General features: G+C 53.8%; 1 protein-coding gene across 2 annotated transcripts; it reads right to left on the reverse strand.

Annotated features, from left to right (window-relative positions):
* Nucleotides 1-1501: 1501 nt before the first annotated feature.
* Nucleotides 1502-15105, reverse strand: SCNN1B (sodium channel epithelial 1 subunit beta). Of its 2 annotated transcripts, XM_030484576.1 has the most exons (15): nucleotides 15051-15105; nucleotides 13379-13532; nucleotides 12632-12847; nucleotides 10465-10783; nucleotides 8998-9577; nucleotides 8377-8570; nucleotides 7462-7565; nucleotides 6884-7047; nucleotides 6325-6432; nucleotides 4272-4389; nucleotides 3872-3947; nucleotides 3672-3729; nucleotides 3052-3113; nucleotides 2172-2247; nucleotides 1502-2027 (listed from the first exon to the last, which is right to left on the reverse strand). In XM_030484576.1, exons 4-15 carry the CDS (start codon nucleotides 10773-10775, stop codon nucleotides 1656-1658), a joined length of 2223 nt encoding a protein of 740 aa, XP_030340436.1. In that variant the 5' UTR covers nucleotides 10776-10783; nucleotides 12632-12847; nucleotides 13379-13532; nucleotides 15051-15105; the 3' UTR covers nucleotides 1502-1655. The 2 variants fall into 2 exon arrangements, with proteins under 2 accessions (XP_030340436.1, XP_030340437.1); XM_030484577.1 differs by lacking the exon at nucleotides 15051-15105 and having other exon boundaries at nucleotides 13379-13790.

The raw sequence follows: 15105 nt of genomic DNA on the forward strand, positions 1-15105 counted from the left end.
CCCTCTCTCAGCAGCAGAGAACCCAGCCGGGCTGCGCGTGTGGCTTCCAAAGCTGGTTCATTATTTAAGAACCTTCTTTAACTTTTACAAAAGAGGTCTACCTCCTTGTTCTTACAATAGCCAAATGAAACTGAGAAACTGCTGTGGAAATTCAGGTATTGGAGGTAATAGAGGTAATAGTAGCTGAGCAGTTTAAGTTGCCATTGCTTTTGGAGCTCATCATGGAATTTTAAAGTTCATGCATCAAGTCTTACAAAATGAAGACTGCAACTATCCCGTGCATTATCTTGTACTGCAGCAGTGTGAGAGCAGGCACCGCCAGTGATTCAGGGTCTGACTGTCAGTGTATTTTGAACACAAAATCCATTGTGTGGGGCAGCATCAGCTGAGCTGGTGGGATCCCACCTGGCAGATGGTGCCCCAGTTCCTTGCTCCTGCTGCTGGGCACCAGCACCAGCCCCACCACCACCGAGGGGAGATGGGGACCCTCAGCAGGCTCTGCCCCGGCAGCTCTGCACCCGGACACCCGTACTTGGGGAGCATCAAGTGGAGAAGGAGCACGGACCCGCCATAGACCCCCCCTTGCTGCTGTCCCCAGCAGCTCGCGCCGGGCACCGTGCCCAGGACATCATGTTCCTGGTGCGGGATTGAACCACACGATCCTGTTTCCTCTGGAGGTTCTGCAGAAGCACTTCGGTGAGGCAGGTCCTGGTGGGTGGGATGGGATGGGATGGGATGGGATGGGATGGGGGAGCTGCTGCCCGCTCAGCCCAGCCCCATGGGGACCACCAGACCCCTCGGTCACCCTCACATCAGGGTGAGCACAACACCTCCCTCCTCGGAGCCGCTGCCGTCAGGCTCCTGCGCGCGGAGCTGCACCCGCTGCCAACAGGAAACACGGAGGCAAATTTTAGTAATGTATTTATTGCCCAGAGCGGTGCAGTTAAACCGCCCGGAGCTTCCCTCTGCCTGAGAAGTACCTGAGCACTGATCTCCAGCACACATTAACAGCCGTGCCCACCCGTGGTGCGAGCGCTCACAAACCCTGGGCAGCCAACACACACACCCAGGGCTCCCGTGGGCAAAGGGAGGCTTATCTTCAGTCTGTTTCTGTTGTAGCTGTTCAGGGGTGGAAATACTGCGACCTTGGAAGTCAAAAGCAGGCTGGGTCCCAGCCCAACGGTTGGCCATGGTGCAGCATCCACCATCAGCACATCCCGGCCTCTCCCCGGCACCACCAGCCTCAGCCCGGTGCAGCCTCCACTGCCACCACCCGCTGCTCCCACTAGGATGGGCTTCCCCTTAAAAAGAAATGGTGACGTATGATTGTACAGCAAATCTGATGTATAGAAGCTGTACGTGTAGATGGGGCTTGGAGCAACCTGCTCTAGTGGAAGGTGTCCCTGCCTGTGGCAGGGGGTCGGAGCTGGATGAGTTTTAAGGTTCTTTCCATTCCATGCTTCTACATACATACTAAAGGCAGAGCCTGACGCCAACTCTGTGAGGTTCATGGCCAGGTTTATTGGACAGAGCTTTTCACGGTGAGCAGTTGGGGAGGGGAGGGCAGCCGGGGTGGTTTGGTGCCCTCGTGGCTGTGGCAGACAGGAGGGTCTCTCAGCACGTGCCCGCACGGGGGTATTGGGTGCACTCGCTGCTCACTCGGTCTCGGTGTCGCTGTCGGGCCTGAGGACATCGAGGGGCTGCACTCGCAGCGAGTCGTAGTTGGGAGGGGGGGTGCCGGGCTCGGGGGGCAGCGCCTCGTCCCTGTCCCTGGGCAGGGTCCCCGCGGCCTCGTGCTGGAAGCCCAGGTTGGTGTGAGCCTCCACCAGCTCCGACACTGTTGGCGGCGCGTCTGGGTACCGTGCCTGCGCCCGCCTCTGCTTGAGCCCTTTGCACCAGCTGATGATGTTGATGATGGTGATCCACAGCGAGTCGATGATGATCTCCCCGAACTCGATGAGGCAGAGCACGGAGCCTCCCATCCAGAACCCGAACTGCCCTCCCAGGTTCGACAGCAGCCACACGATCTGCAGGAGCAGAGGAGAGGGAGCCCGGTCACTCACCAAGGACCACCCCGAGGAGCTGAGCCCCATCTCCGTGCCTGGGTGCTTGTGCCTGCATCTGCTCGCGCACGCTGCAGCACCGGGCAGGCGGCAGGGATGGGCACTCACCGTCGTGGCAGCTGACTCAGAGATGGTGCGGTAGTTGTACTCCTGGAAGTAGATGTTCAACTTGATGATCCCGTTCCTGTGGGGGACAAGCGGCAGCTCAGGGCAGAGCCAGGCTGTGGGCATCTCTCTGCTCCAGCAGGAAGGGCTGCACAGAGCCTGGCTGAGCCACCCATGAGCATCCACCAGAACTGCTGTCTGGCACGTGGAGAAGTTAAAAGTACCACTGACAGGTCCTGAAGTTCCTCCTGGGAGCTTCTCTGCAGCTGTTTGCCCAGTTTTTCCCAGCTGCCCTGGCTGGTCAGAGGGGCCATCACCCCTCAGTGCCCTGCTCCTCATGTTCCCGGGTGCATGAACAGAGTGGCTGCATCATGACCAACCACGGTGGAGAGGCTTAATTTGTACAGGTGAGCCAGCACCAGTGAAACCATTCCCTGCTTCCCTAGTTTGGTTGTTTTCCACGGGGAAAAAACTTCCTTTTTTTCTTGGGATTAGGTTCTCAAAGGGTAACTCAACAGTTACCCCCGTTTTGGTGCATCCCCTCTACTGCTGCTGCTGGCAGATTCAGAGATGACAGGACATCATGGTGCAGGAGCTGGCCCCTGGCAGCTCACAGCTCCCCATGTGCAGTTGATGAGAGGTGCTGCCGTCAATGCTGGTTTTAACTTACCGGCATGTTTGTCTGACCCCGTTTGCCACTGTGGAGAGCAGAGCTTATGCACAAAGCGTGTTTCAGATTTGCTGTATGTATCTTCCAGGCAACCACGCGCCAAATCTTGTCCTCCCTTTGCATTGGTGTGCTCTGGCCTGTCGCCAAAGCTCATGCTAATCTAATGTTAACAGCCTCAATAGAGGAGATAAAGTGGTTGTTCCTTTCACTCACCTGTCCAGAGTCACGTTTGTTGACATATCCCTTTCATAAGACAGAATATGGAAAATCCAGTCCTAGGGAAACAGAATGAGTTCAGAACCGAGCAGAAGCATCCTCTGGGCCCCTGCTGGGGCAGGAACCCGAGCCTGGCGCAGGAGACAGCAGCTCTTCACCCATCCAGAACCCCTGCGTTTGGCAGTGTGTGGGTGCCTTTGTTGTGACTGTGTTCCTGCTGGGGGAGCAGGGTCCTGCTGGGGGAGGAACCAGGGTCCTGCCGGCTGCAGCTTCCCCGATTCAGGGTTAAGGGTTATTGTTATAAAGATGAAGGTTTTTCCTATAGGAGGTGCATGCAAACTCCTCAGCAGCCACGTTCTAGGGTAAATCAGAGGCCAGCACAGGCAGGTGGAAGGCGGGTACCTGCTTTGGGCTGTCACCAGCACCAGGGCAGGACCCTGGGCAGGAGGAGCTGCCGTGGGGGTGTCCCCCCCACCATCCCGTGGTCCTGCTGCTTGTTTGGATCCTGGAGATGTGTAATTTGGCAAAGAGGCTTTTGCTACCTGGGCATTAGCCTGGGAACGCCGAGTGATTCATGGGGTAATGATCAGTGTTACAACAGGAGGAGCCGGTGTTACCTCGGAGGCTTCGGACGGCCAGTCTGCCATGGAGATGGTCATCTTGTACTGCGTGTCGCTGCGGGAGCGAGGGAAGGAGCGTTAGTGGGAGGTTTCCCTCTCCGAAGTCACTGGTGCCGCAGTGGGAAGGTCGGGATCGCTGGGGACAGCACAGGATCCCCTCCACCTCCCCCGCTGCCCCAAGTGGCCCAGGTACTTACTTGCATGTTTCCTTACAAGAGTCAATACAGATCTGTCTGTGCCTTATGCTTGACCTCAGTAATGAATAGCAATATGCTGTTGAGTGAACACAAAAAATCATCTGTTTAGATGAGGACCCTCTTGTTGGATTATATCAATTTCATTTAGTAGGTATTTATGTCTGAGCCAGCTGCACAGGTTTGCTGCTTCCCCTCTGACCTTCCTTCCCTTGGGAAACTCGGGCAAAAAGGTCACCCCTTCTCCCAGCACTGACCCCAATGGCCACAGTGAGACCTTACATGGGGAAAAGCCACTGAGCTATTGCATTTACTGTAGCAGTAAAGCTCCCATCCTTTCCTGCCCTTCCTGCACACTTGGACCCTGGGAAGTCTGTGCAATTAGTTCTGTTCATGCTCTTACCCCAGCCTGGGTAATCTTCGTTATTGCAGTAATTTACCCCTGGAGGTAAAGGAAACATATAGTGACCGCATCCACAGATTTCAATCATGTCATTCTGGAAGCAGGAGCGCAGGCAAGCCTGGAGAAGGGAACAGGGAGCTGCTTAGATGTGGGCTGGAGCCCCCTGCCCGCCTCTGCGCTGCTGGGGTCTGCGCTGGCTCTGGGAATCACTCCACTCCGAGGTATTTTCTCTCTATTGCATTGAATGGATGATTCTGTGGCTGCAGACGATGGCTAAAGCCACAGAGTGTGGGTGCTGCTGGTGCCCACCCTGTGCAAATGCCTCCTCTGGCTTTACCACAGAGAGAGGAGGCTGTGGACGAGCTGCCCTGTGCTCGGTTATGCTGCAGGTATGTTTACGATGCATTTTTACCACTGCTCCTGGAGGTCCGAAGGCACATCCCAGTGTGAGCTGCCCGTGGGTCAGTCACCTCCCTGGAGCCTGCTCCAGTCACGCAGAAACTGCTCATTTCTCACCTATTTTGGGGCTCCATGGAAGTCACATGGAGTTTCCAAAAGGAATACAAGTGTTCTGTCACACTCATAGATGCTGCTGTTGCCCCCAGGTTTATGTGACAAACTGCCAAAGGGCTGGAGTCCACTTTAGAGCCAGGACTCTAAAAATACTTCAACATAAAGAGCAGGTTTTGGGCATGTGAATTATCTTATCTGTGCATCTGCTGCTCTCCTTGAAGGGACTGTGAGCTGGGCTGCAGCGCTGCCGTTAGCTCAGCCAGGCATGAAGTTAATCAGCTGAGATTGGAGTGGGACTCTGCATGAAACAGTGCACAAAGCAATAACAACTCTATGGGAAGATAATGAAACTTAACAGCCCAAGCTAGATAGAACAGCCAGAGAGCTTTGGTGTGACACAAAATGCTTCTTGAGCTCACTGCAAACAGGGAGCGATGGAAAAACCTGAGAGGTCTCTGAAGTGATGTGGAGTGTGCGGGCACAGAACCCCCGTCAGCATTTAGTGACTTTGGAATCGTAATGCAGACCTCTCAAGTATTCGCTTAAACGTTATACAAGCATCTCGAAAATGAGGTAAAGTGGTCCAAATGTTAGTTATATAAAGGCAGGAATACACTCCCCCCCCTAGAGCAGAGCCCCCGCTCTGGGGTGCATTGTTCTGGTGTTTGTACATAATCCCCAGATGGGTTTGATGTTTTCCTTGGTGCCAGATCCCACCCCCAGAACTGCTTCCCCTGATGTGAATTTATGTTACAAATTAACCAACACCTATTTGCTTACACTCTGTTTTTCTACAGATTGAAGGTTTACAAACACTGAACTTTCTCAGCCCAGTTTTTAAGTGAACAAAAGGCAAAGCTCTGTTTTCATTTCGTATACAAAACCAGCGGGTGTTCTCAGGGGGAAAAATGACTCAATTCCCTTAAAGAGGAAAGGATTAAGGAGAGTAGGAGTGTTGAGGAGGGGAATCCCTCCTGTACATCTCTCTCCTGTCAGGGACAAGCATTACTTGTGTACACAAAATAGAGCTGCTTCACACATCAGAGCAATGCCACGGCTGAACCCTGGAGTGCTGGAGCAGCAGGAGCCAGCCAAGCTGATGGAAGTGTCCCATCAATGTCTCGCAAACCTTCCCGGAGCTGCAGCCACCGCTCATGCTGCAGATGGAGCAGCCACACAGCTCAGACTGCTGGAGTTTGGAGGAGTTGTCCTGGAGGACTTGACTGCTTGGGAGCAAAAGGGGGAACGCTGAAGAACCAGCACGGCTTAAGGGAGCAGGGGCCCGGGCGCAGCCTGCTCTGGCTTTGCCTCGTTGGGAACCCTCCCCTGCAGGGACTTGAGCTCCAAGGTGGCAGGGTAGGAGGAAAGGACGAGCATTAAACCGTGCTCAGACCTGGAGTGCAGATTTATTACCAGAAAAGAAGGTTCCTGTGTTTAGGTTGTGCTGATCTTCTAGTAACCCTGCATGCTAGTCAGAGATTTTAACTGCTTTGGTGGTTTTTCCTACCCAGTTTTGTTTGCTTTAAGGGCGTGGTGTTACCTGTATGGAGTAGGAGGTGTTGTATTGGCTATAGAGATTTTTCACAGGGACATCAGACCCGTTCATGGTGCAGTCGCTGTAGGGGTAGCCCATCCGTTCCAGTTCATCCTGAAAGAAAACCAAACCAGCGAACGTGAGTAGCTATCTCTCCTCCTGAGTCCCTGGTCCTGTTTTCTAGGGACTCTGTCATTCCCACATTCCCTGCTGGCTTTAGGAAAAATCAGAGCTGTGGGCAGCAGAGCTGAAGGAGATGTAGCCATTCCCCAGGGTGGATTGAAGCAGATGAGGGTGTTCAGAGCAGCATGTGTTAGCAAGGCAGCTTCAGACACACTAAAGGAAGAGCCAACAATGACCTGAGCTCACTATTTTGGCTTCAATAAAGCACTTTGCCAGGACAGTTACATAAAAGTCTCCATAAACTGTTCCAGCCCACAGCTAGCATATACCGTGACTCTTTTGGTTTGAGCCAGTTCAGCCAAGACTTAAAACAAACTTGGTTGCAGTCCCATCAGATAACATTATTCTCAGACAATCTGCTCAGGAGGAATGCCACACATACCACCAGCACCCCGATGGAGGTTTCCGTCCCGGCCATTGCATAGATGCCCTGATCCTTCAGGAAGGGGAAGCTCTTCTGTTGGTGCAGCATGAGCCTGGCCCCGGCAGCGGATGACAGGTAAGGGATGTAGTCCTGCTGGCTGATGTCCAGGATTAACTTCAGCCCTGGGACACCAGACAAAACACTCAGGAATTGTATAGAAATGCGAGTCTTTGGAAGAAACCAAAGTCTCTTTTCCTCTCACTCTGCACAGAGATGTCAGTTCCTCGGGGAAGGGCCAGGTCTGGCTGTCACAGAAGCCTCGCATGTGCCTAAATCCACATGATGGAGAGTACTCCAAGTGGAAATAACTGAGTGAGTATTCAGACACTGCCTCAGATAGTTCTGCTATCCAGATGTTGCACTTCTAGTATGTGTCATGTCTGTGCTCACAGCACTTGGTTCTATGTGGCATGTTTCCCTTCTGGGGGTTTTTCCCCTTCTGGAAAGCCATCACTGCTCATGCAGTGCTCCAGAGACACAGAAATCACAGACCTGCTCTTCCGCAGCAACAGTCACTGTGGGTCACTCGCTCTTACCAAATTCGGCTCCCGGGTTGGAGGAATTTAGAGCCTCTTCATCCATGCCCCAGTTGAAGATGTAGCAGTTACCATGGTCTGGGTGATAGATCTGGGTGAAATTCCTGGAAGAATCATGCACATAAAACTGTGACTCTCGAGGAGGACTCGGGGGTTATAAACAAAACCATGTGGTGGCTCCCACATGGTGCTTGGCAGCCACCTCTGGGATTCACTTTAAATCGCTTTGTTTGTTGAATGCCTGTACAGAAATTTCAGCTGATACAAATTCAATCAATCTGCTGCTGGAGAAAAGAGCAAAGCCAAGTACACGCATACTGAGAGCCAGCCACTGGGAATACGCTTTGTGGGAATGGAAAGGAACAGCCTGTCACACCGATGAGAGGAATAATTGCTTGATCTGAGCTGTGGTAACAGGTTTTGGCTGGTGTTAGATCTCATTTGTTGACAGTAATTCTCTGTTCTCTCTGCAGCAGTGGAGGCTCCTGCAGCCGGGGAGGCTCACGAGGCTCACAACGGGGTGAGAAATGGGGATGGCTGAAATGTGTCTCAGAGCCCATGTAGAGAGAGCAGGGGCTGTACCGGGGGGTGCACAGATGCGCTGACTCAGCACCTGGGCTGGCAGCTGCTGATCACCCTGGCAGGTCCCTTGGATGCTGATAGTCTTGATATGTCATGGGCAAAATGGCTCATCCAGAACTGAAACTCAAGCCAGCACTATCCCAAATAACCTGTTTCTGCCAGGATCACATCCAGAAATCCTCTGGGAAACGGTGTTAGAGTTAAGGACCAGCAGAAATCTCTATTAACTGATATATGCCTTAAAAAGAGAAAAGCAAAAGGCTGTCATGCCTTTAGCATCCTGTCCCATTCCTGATGTGACAGGGAAGGGCAGGGAGCTCGGCATGCACCTACTTGTAGTTGCAGGGTTCAGCGCCATAGAGACAGGCCAGGATCATGTCCTCTGCCTGGTAGCCCATCCTGATTCTCTCCTCCAGGGGCACTTTGGCGAGGATGCTGGTGGACTGCAGGACGTACCACTCGGTCACCGCCTGCGCCGCGCTGGTGAAGTTCCTGTAGGTGCAGTTGTCGGAGCCGGGGTAGCTGCACTGGGGGGACACAACAGGCAGGTCTGAGCCATCCGCAGCAGGGACCTACAGCGTGTCCCCCCTTTGCCCTGGCACCAGCCCTGCTGCTGCTCCGGTAGGTGAGAGCTATGGCCAGACTGTGCTGGGTGCCTGGATGTGCCCTGCAGGGCATCAGAACCCCTCTGAAACTAAAAATTACTAAAATGCCAGCGCTGCCTTCCTCAGCAGGCAGCTCTGCAGCACTGAAATAACACACCGTAATGTGCAAACTGCCCACGGGCTCCACATGCCTGGTACTGGCACAGCCAGACCAGAGCCCAGGGTCCTCCTCGTGGACAAGGGCAGCCAGGGGGAAGGGACACTGATCCCCATGGCACATCCCTGCTGAGGCACCCAGTGCTGCCCATCCCTCACCCCTCCCTGGCTGCCTCCTTGGGACCCCTCTCACCAGCTTCACCGCCAGCTTGTACTTCTTTTCTTCCAATGTGGTGTTGGCCGGGGTCGGTGCAGTGGCAGTGTGGTTGCCTGCAGTGTGGTTGCCCACAAAGCTTTCGTTGCCCACAGAGGGTGGCATGTCCACAAAGCTTTCGTTGCCCGCAGAGGCTGGGATGTCCACAAACCTTTCGTTGCCCGCAGAGGCTGGGATGTCCACAAACCTTTCGTTGCCCGCAGAGGCTGGCATGTCCACAAAGCTTTTGTTGCCTGCAGAGGTTGGGATGTCCACAAAGCTTTCGTTGCCCACAGAGGTTGGCATGTCCACAAAGCTTTCGTTGCCTGCAGAGGTTGGGGTGTCTGTAGAGGTCTGGATGCCCCCAGTGGTCTGGATGGTCTCAAAGATGTCCAGGATGACAGGGTTGTCTTTGTCGTGCTCGTCAATGAGGACCAGGGGGATCTGGTACCAGAGCTCCAGGTCGAGCGGTGGGAAGATGTTCTCGCTGCTGTTGCCCGGCGTAGGCTGCAGGATCCTCTCCAGTGCCGCATCGATGAGCCGGTCCAGCTCTTTCAGCAGAGGCTTCACCTCCGAGTATCTGCAGGACAGAGCAGTCACAGGCGGTGTGAGGGCAGTGGGGACGCGCAGCAGCTCCTGTGCTGCACCACTGGCTTGGGCCTCCCTGGGGACCCCAAATCACTGCCTAAAGATTTACTGGAGAGCAACAGGAGCCTCCACGCCGAGCACGGGCAGCTCCACAGGGGCGTCCCTGCAACCAAGTGGGAAACCAGCAGAAGGATGGACAGAGCTCGCAGTGGTGGACCTGCCAGTGCAGACCTGAAGTGGATGAGTTTACATAAACACCTCTAGCAAGCAAGAGAGAAAACAACCCCAAAGTAATTCCTGTGTGTTGGTTGAGCGTATCTTGCCTTGGGCTACACTACTGGGTGGGTATCATTTTAAAGCAGCTCTAACAGAAATCAGTTACTCCTTTGAAATGACACTTGAGTTGTGTCGCTGCAGCTCCCAGCAGATAACTGCTGTTTAACCAGTTCTTCATGGCTGGAGTGCCAGCCATAAGTGGTACGTTCACAGCAAGGAAGGAGGAAGAACAGAGCTGTGGGGCAGGAAAGAGGCTGATTTTGGTGGTGACGAGTTGAACTTCTCCCTGAGCCAGGGAAAGTTTTCAAGGAGGCAACAACCATCATCAGATGAACTGATACAGTGAGGAAAGGCAGGAGAACTGCAGGCACACGAACCCTCCTCTGGACCTGAGCCATCCACTGCCACACTGTTCTCCTTTATTTAGCTTTTAGTGCTACTTAGTAAGTCCATTCATGCCCCTAGTGTGTATACCAGGCCCTTCCTGGTATCTGAGCCAGGAACAGGTCCACAGTACCTTACACCAGCAGTACCTTACACCACAGTACCTTACAACTGCGGGTGTTAAAGCATGACGGGTGGATTAGGCAGAGGAAGACTTACTTGTAAGGGTTGGCATTGCAGACTGTGACTGCTGGGAACTTCATGGTCTTAAAGCCAATAGAGAGAGACGAAGTGACGTTGTAGGAGAGGTAAGTGTTGATGAGGATTCCCCACTGCCAGAAGACCAGAGACGCAAAGAGCAAAGTTAGGAAGAACCAGATGAGTTGCTTCTTCGGCCCCTCTTTGATGATGCGCTTGGGGCCGTGCGTGTTGGTGTTGTCGCAGTACCAGACCAGCAGCTCCTTGTAGGTGTAGCCGGGGCCCTTCTGCAGGCGGTGCAGTGCCCGGATGAAGTACTTTTTTAGGTTCATGCTGTGGTCTGCAAGGGGAGAACAGACCAACAGACATCAGGACAATGGTGAGAAGCGCGGTTGGTATCATGCTGAGTGCTCTGGGATTGTCAGCAAAGCAGAAGGGGAAGTTACGTGATGGCACGACCGTGGGTTTATAACCCAGGAGATATTCAGAGCAGACGTTCTGCAGGGTCACAGCATGGCAGTGAACAGCCCCTCACCTCCTGAGGGGGTGCGAGGGGCAGGTTTGTGCTTTGCGGTTCCAAAAGCGGCCAATGTTTTTGTCATATCCTTCCAGCCCCACGAGGGTTAAGTGACTTGGACCTGCTGAACACGTGCCACCAGTGACTTACCCAGTACCAGCCCCGGGCCCTGCACATGTTGCAATACCCAACCAGGTCACTTTTTAGGAAGCTGGCACTTTGTGTGCAAACTGCTCTGTCTGTAACATCACCCAAAACCTTTGCCAACACTAGATGGACCAAGCAGCACATACAGGAGCTGGTTTAAGGTGTAACTCAGGCAAAACAGCATTCAGTATTCAAGCTAATACAGGCCTTAAGACAATTTTTCTTAATAGTAATAAACATTAGAGTGCACCAGGCCATCAGAGGGGGCAGGAGATGGGGCCTTGGTACCACCAGCACCTTGCCCAGCACCAGGAATGCTGCTCAGTGCTGCTGCCCACCAGAGGAAGGACAACGAATCATTTTTTTCCACCAAATTCCTTTGTGTTTCAGATACTATCGGTATGTTCCCGGTGCTCGTGTGAGGATGCTGCATAGTTCACATTCACACCGCAAGTAAATAGAACATTTTGTGCTGCTTTTTTAAGGTGAGAATTTGTGTTACTAAATCTCACTATCCCGAGGCAGGATTTCAAAACAACCCCAGTCAGCTGCTGAGGGCATTCTTCAAACTGTAGAACAGAACTAGAGATTAAGGCTGTGTATAACTCAGCATCCCAGAAGAGAAAGGGCTGAAATAACACAGCACCATTGCACTAATGAGCAGTACCCACAATGCAGAGGCTGGATCAATATGAAGTTGCTTGTGGCTGGACTAGCAAAGGTCCCAGAGGAAGCTGACAGGTGCCCACAGACCTCTGGGTCCTTCTTGCTTTTCCAGAAAAAAGTGAAAAAGTGATACTGATCTGTTGATTTATTGCCCAAATCTGCAAAATCTCCTGAGTAGTATACGCAGAGCTTGAGAAAAGTATAAACCCAATAGATTTTATGATGCCTCCCTCCATGATGCAAAGGGAGATGGTGATTTTCATTGCACACCTTATTACATGTGTGTTGGATGCAGCCTAACACCTTGAGGTCTTGATGAGTGCTTTGGAAACAAGAAACTCCAGCTGCTTCCTCCAAGATTTAAGGGGAGGCTTTACTTGTGTGAAAGCGTTTTGTTCCCCAAGGAACACGTGTCCTGGGACTTGGGACCTTTTAGGTATGTTTTTACTGATCCAGAATTTTTCTTCCCTGATGTCAAAGCTATGGAACCTGTTCTGTGCAAGTGCTGCTCCATCCTGTGGCCTCGCAGGGCACCGGCCAGCAGGAGCACAGGCACGGGATGGGGATAGGGATAGGGATGGGGATGGGGTTGGCTGGATGCCTGCAGCATCCCCGCCCCACCATGAAAACACATGGATCCCCAAATTAAAAATCCAAGTTAGTGAAGGTGTGCTGACAATACAGCAACCAGCCTGTCACAGGCTTTGAAGGACTCAGGTTTACTCTTCCTTTAGGTGTAAGCTGTGCTTTTAAACCAGTCATTCAGTAAAAGGAATGGCAAAAGCAGAGGCTGTGCTTGACTGCATGTGGGTGATGAGTTTTCACTCTTTTTTCTCACTTTCATAATTTTCTTCTTACCTTTATTTCCAGGATGTTTCCAGATTTCTTGTTCCTTTCTCCCTGCTGAAAGCCTCTCTCTGTAAGGTGCCTTGTCTGGTGGGAAGCCAAAGCCCCTACTACGGGGATTCCTCACCCCGGGGATGGAGGCTCAGTGCTGGGATGCTGCAGATGCTCGGAGGGGGATTGGTGCTGGTTTTGGTGCCCACCTGGTCCTGCTCTCCCCCATCAGTGTACCTGGAGCAGAGAAGAGACAAGTGAGGGATGACAAAAGCCCCCTCTCTATCAGTGAACAGGTAACCATCAGCCCCTCCCAAACCCCCTCTGGAGAAGGGAGCGGAGGCTGCGGTGGGACAGGAGCCAACGGGAGATCAGGGATGTGGCACATGGGGATGTCCTGTGGTTGCAAACTCTGTCCCTGCTGCTGGCCTCAAACCCCTCATTCCCCGCACAGCGTGTGATGCTCAGGGGCCTGGATGTTTGGATTTATTTCTTGTCTGGTTGCTGTACTTGGAAAGCCAGCGCAGGGAAGGGGAACGTGCACCCACTGGGCTCCCCCACTCCTCCTCCTCTGCATTTCTCATTGTCACACTGTCACCATGTCACCTCCGACACACCAATGTCGGAGGGGCCCAAGACCCCCACAGTGCCAGGTGCCACAGGTCCCTCTCCTGGCAGCACCCGCAGCCCCGTGGTGACTGAAGCCGTCCTAAAAGAGCTCGTGGCTCTGGTGTGGTTTGCTCTGTGCTGTGAAAGAGATGTCCTCACCTTGCCCAGCAGCCGCGAGTCCGGCCCTGCATCAGCCCAGCATCATCCCAGGTGAAACTCCTCCACCTTACGGGTGAGATCAGACTCCCACGTTACGAAATGATCGTGTTGACTGTGCTGAACCTCCTCTGGGCTCTTCCTGCGGCAATTGCCACTTAAAAGAAATAAAGACATAAGCAAAACTCAGGGAAGCTCCAGGGTGGTACCTTGGCTGCAAAACTGCTCCAACACTGCCAGCCCTGATACTGCCATTATTCAGTACTTTCTCCATTGGGACACCCAGCAACAACTCCTCTTTGATCACCAACTGCTCCTCTGCCATCTTCTCCAGAGCCTGATGAAAAGACCTCGTTTTCCCAGAGAAGACATTTATCCTACCTGGTAGCATTTTTGCAAATTAGAGGAAATCTGTTTCATTACATCACAAGTTTGAAGGTTGAGAAAGAGAAGTGGAGCAGTAACTCGTCAGCAAGTGATGACAGCCCGAGACGGGGATGCTTTGGAGAGCGGCCGCCAGCTCCGTCACCCACAGCCGCCCGATCGCGCCAGCGCCTCCGGGTCTCTAATCCCAATGGGCACGCGTACAGCACTCCAAGTGTTTACAGTCTGCAAGTCTAGAGAGCAGTGCCTGGCTCTCTGCGCTGTACATGAGACACTCCATCATCTCTTGCTCCCCTGCCTAACCCTGCGTTTCCCGCAATGGCTCTGTCTCCTCGGATGATGACAAGGCTTGCTCCTCACTCCTCACGTGCCAGTAAGGTCACGTTGCTGAGAGTTCACTGCTGCTTGTGCAATGAACAACGTGAATCCTGGGATGTAAGAGGAGCAACCCCCCAGCAGCTCCCTCCCCACCGCAGAGCTCCTATTCCACGATAAGGCCAGTGTCCCGGGGGCAGCAGCCCGGGGTGAGGGCGCATGTCCTGCAGCGAAGGAAGTGCACAGGGAGATACTCAAACTGCACTTTGCTCCATTCCTGTTGTCAGGGAGATCAAAGAACCCCCCATGCAGACGGGAGTTAAATAAGACTGACAGCACCTGACCATATACTGTACAGATCCTGATATCCCACCGGCACCAACACCTGCAGCGCTGCTACACAAGCATGCTGAGAGGGGGTGACTTCATGTCTGCATCATGCAGAAAGACACCACAACTGGACTGGTGGCATCCCACCCCCGAACATCAACAAAGGACTCCCCTTATTTTTCTCCCTCTCCAAAGAACCACAGAGCCACAGACTGGTTTGTGTTGGAAGGGACCTTAAAGCTCATCCAGTTCCAGCCCCTGCCACGGGCAGGGACACCTTCCGCTACAGCAGGTTGCTCCAAGCCCCTGTGTCCAACCTGGCCTTGAACACTGCCAGGGATGGGGCAGCCACAGCTTCTCTGGGCACCCTGTGCCAGCGCCTCAGCACCCTCACAGGGAAGAATCTTACGCCTTAACCCCGCATCCTCCACTGCAAGAGGCGGCGGCAAACCCCGGTGAGGTCTGACCGCTGACACTTCACCAACCGCTCACGCCGGTCCAGCCCCGCCGCGCCGGTCCCTTCACCCCGGGGCTGGCGGGAGGATGCCCGCGGCTACCGGCATCCGCATCGGCACCGCCCGCGGGCGGCCCGGGGTGAAGGTGCCGGCGGTCCCGGCGCCCCCCGCCCGCCCCGGTCCCCCCGTACCTGCCGCGCGGCGCCGGCACCGTCCGGCCGACAGCGGGAGCGGCCCCGCCCCGCC

The sequence above is a fragment of the Strigops habroptila genome, chromosome 4, assembly GCF_004027225.2.
Source record: "Strigops habroptila isolate Jane chromosome 4, bStrHab1.2.pri, whole genome shotgun sequence".
NCBI classification, from domain to species: domain Eukaryota; kingdom Metazoa; phylum Chordata; class Aves; order Psittaciformes; family Psittacidae; genus Strigops; species Strigops habroptila.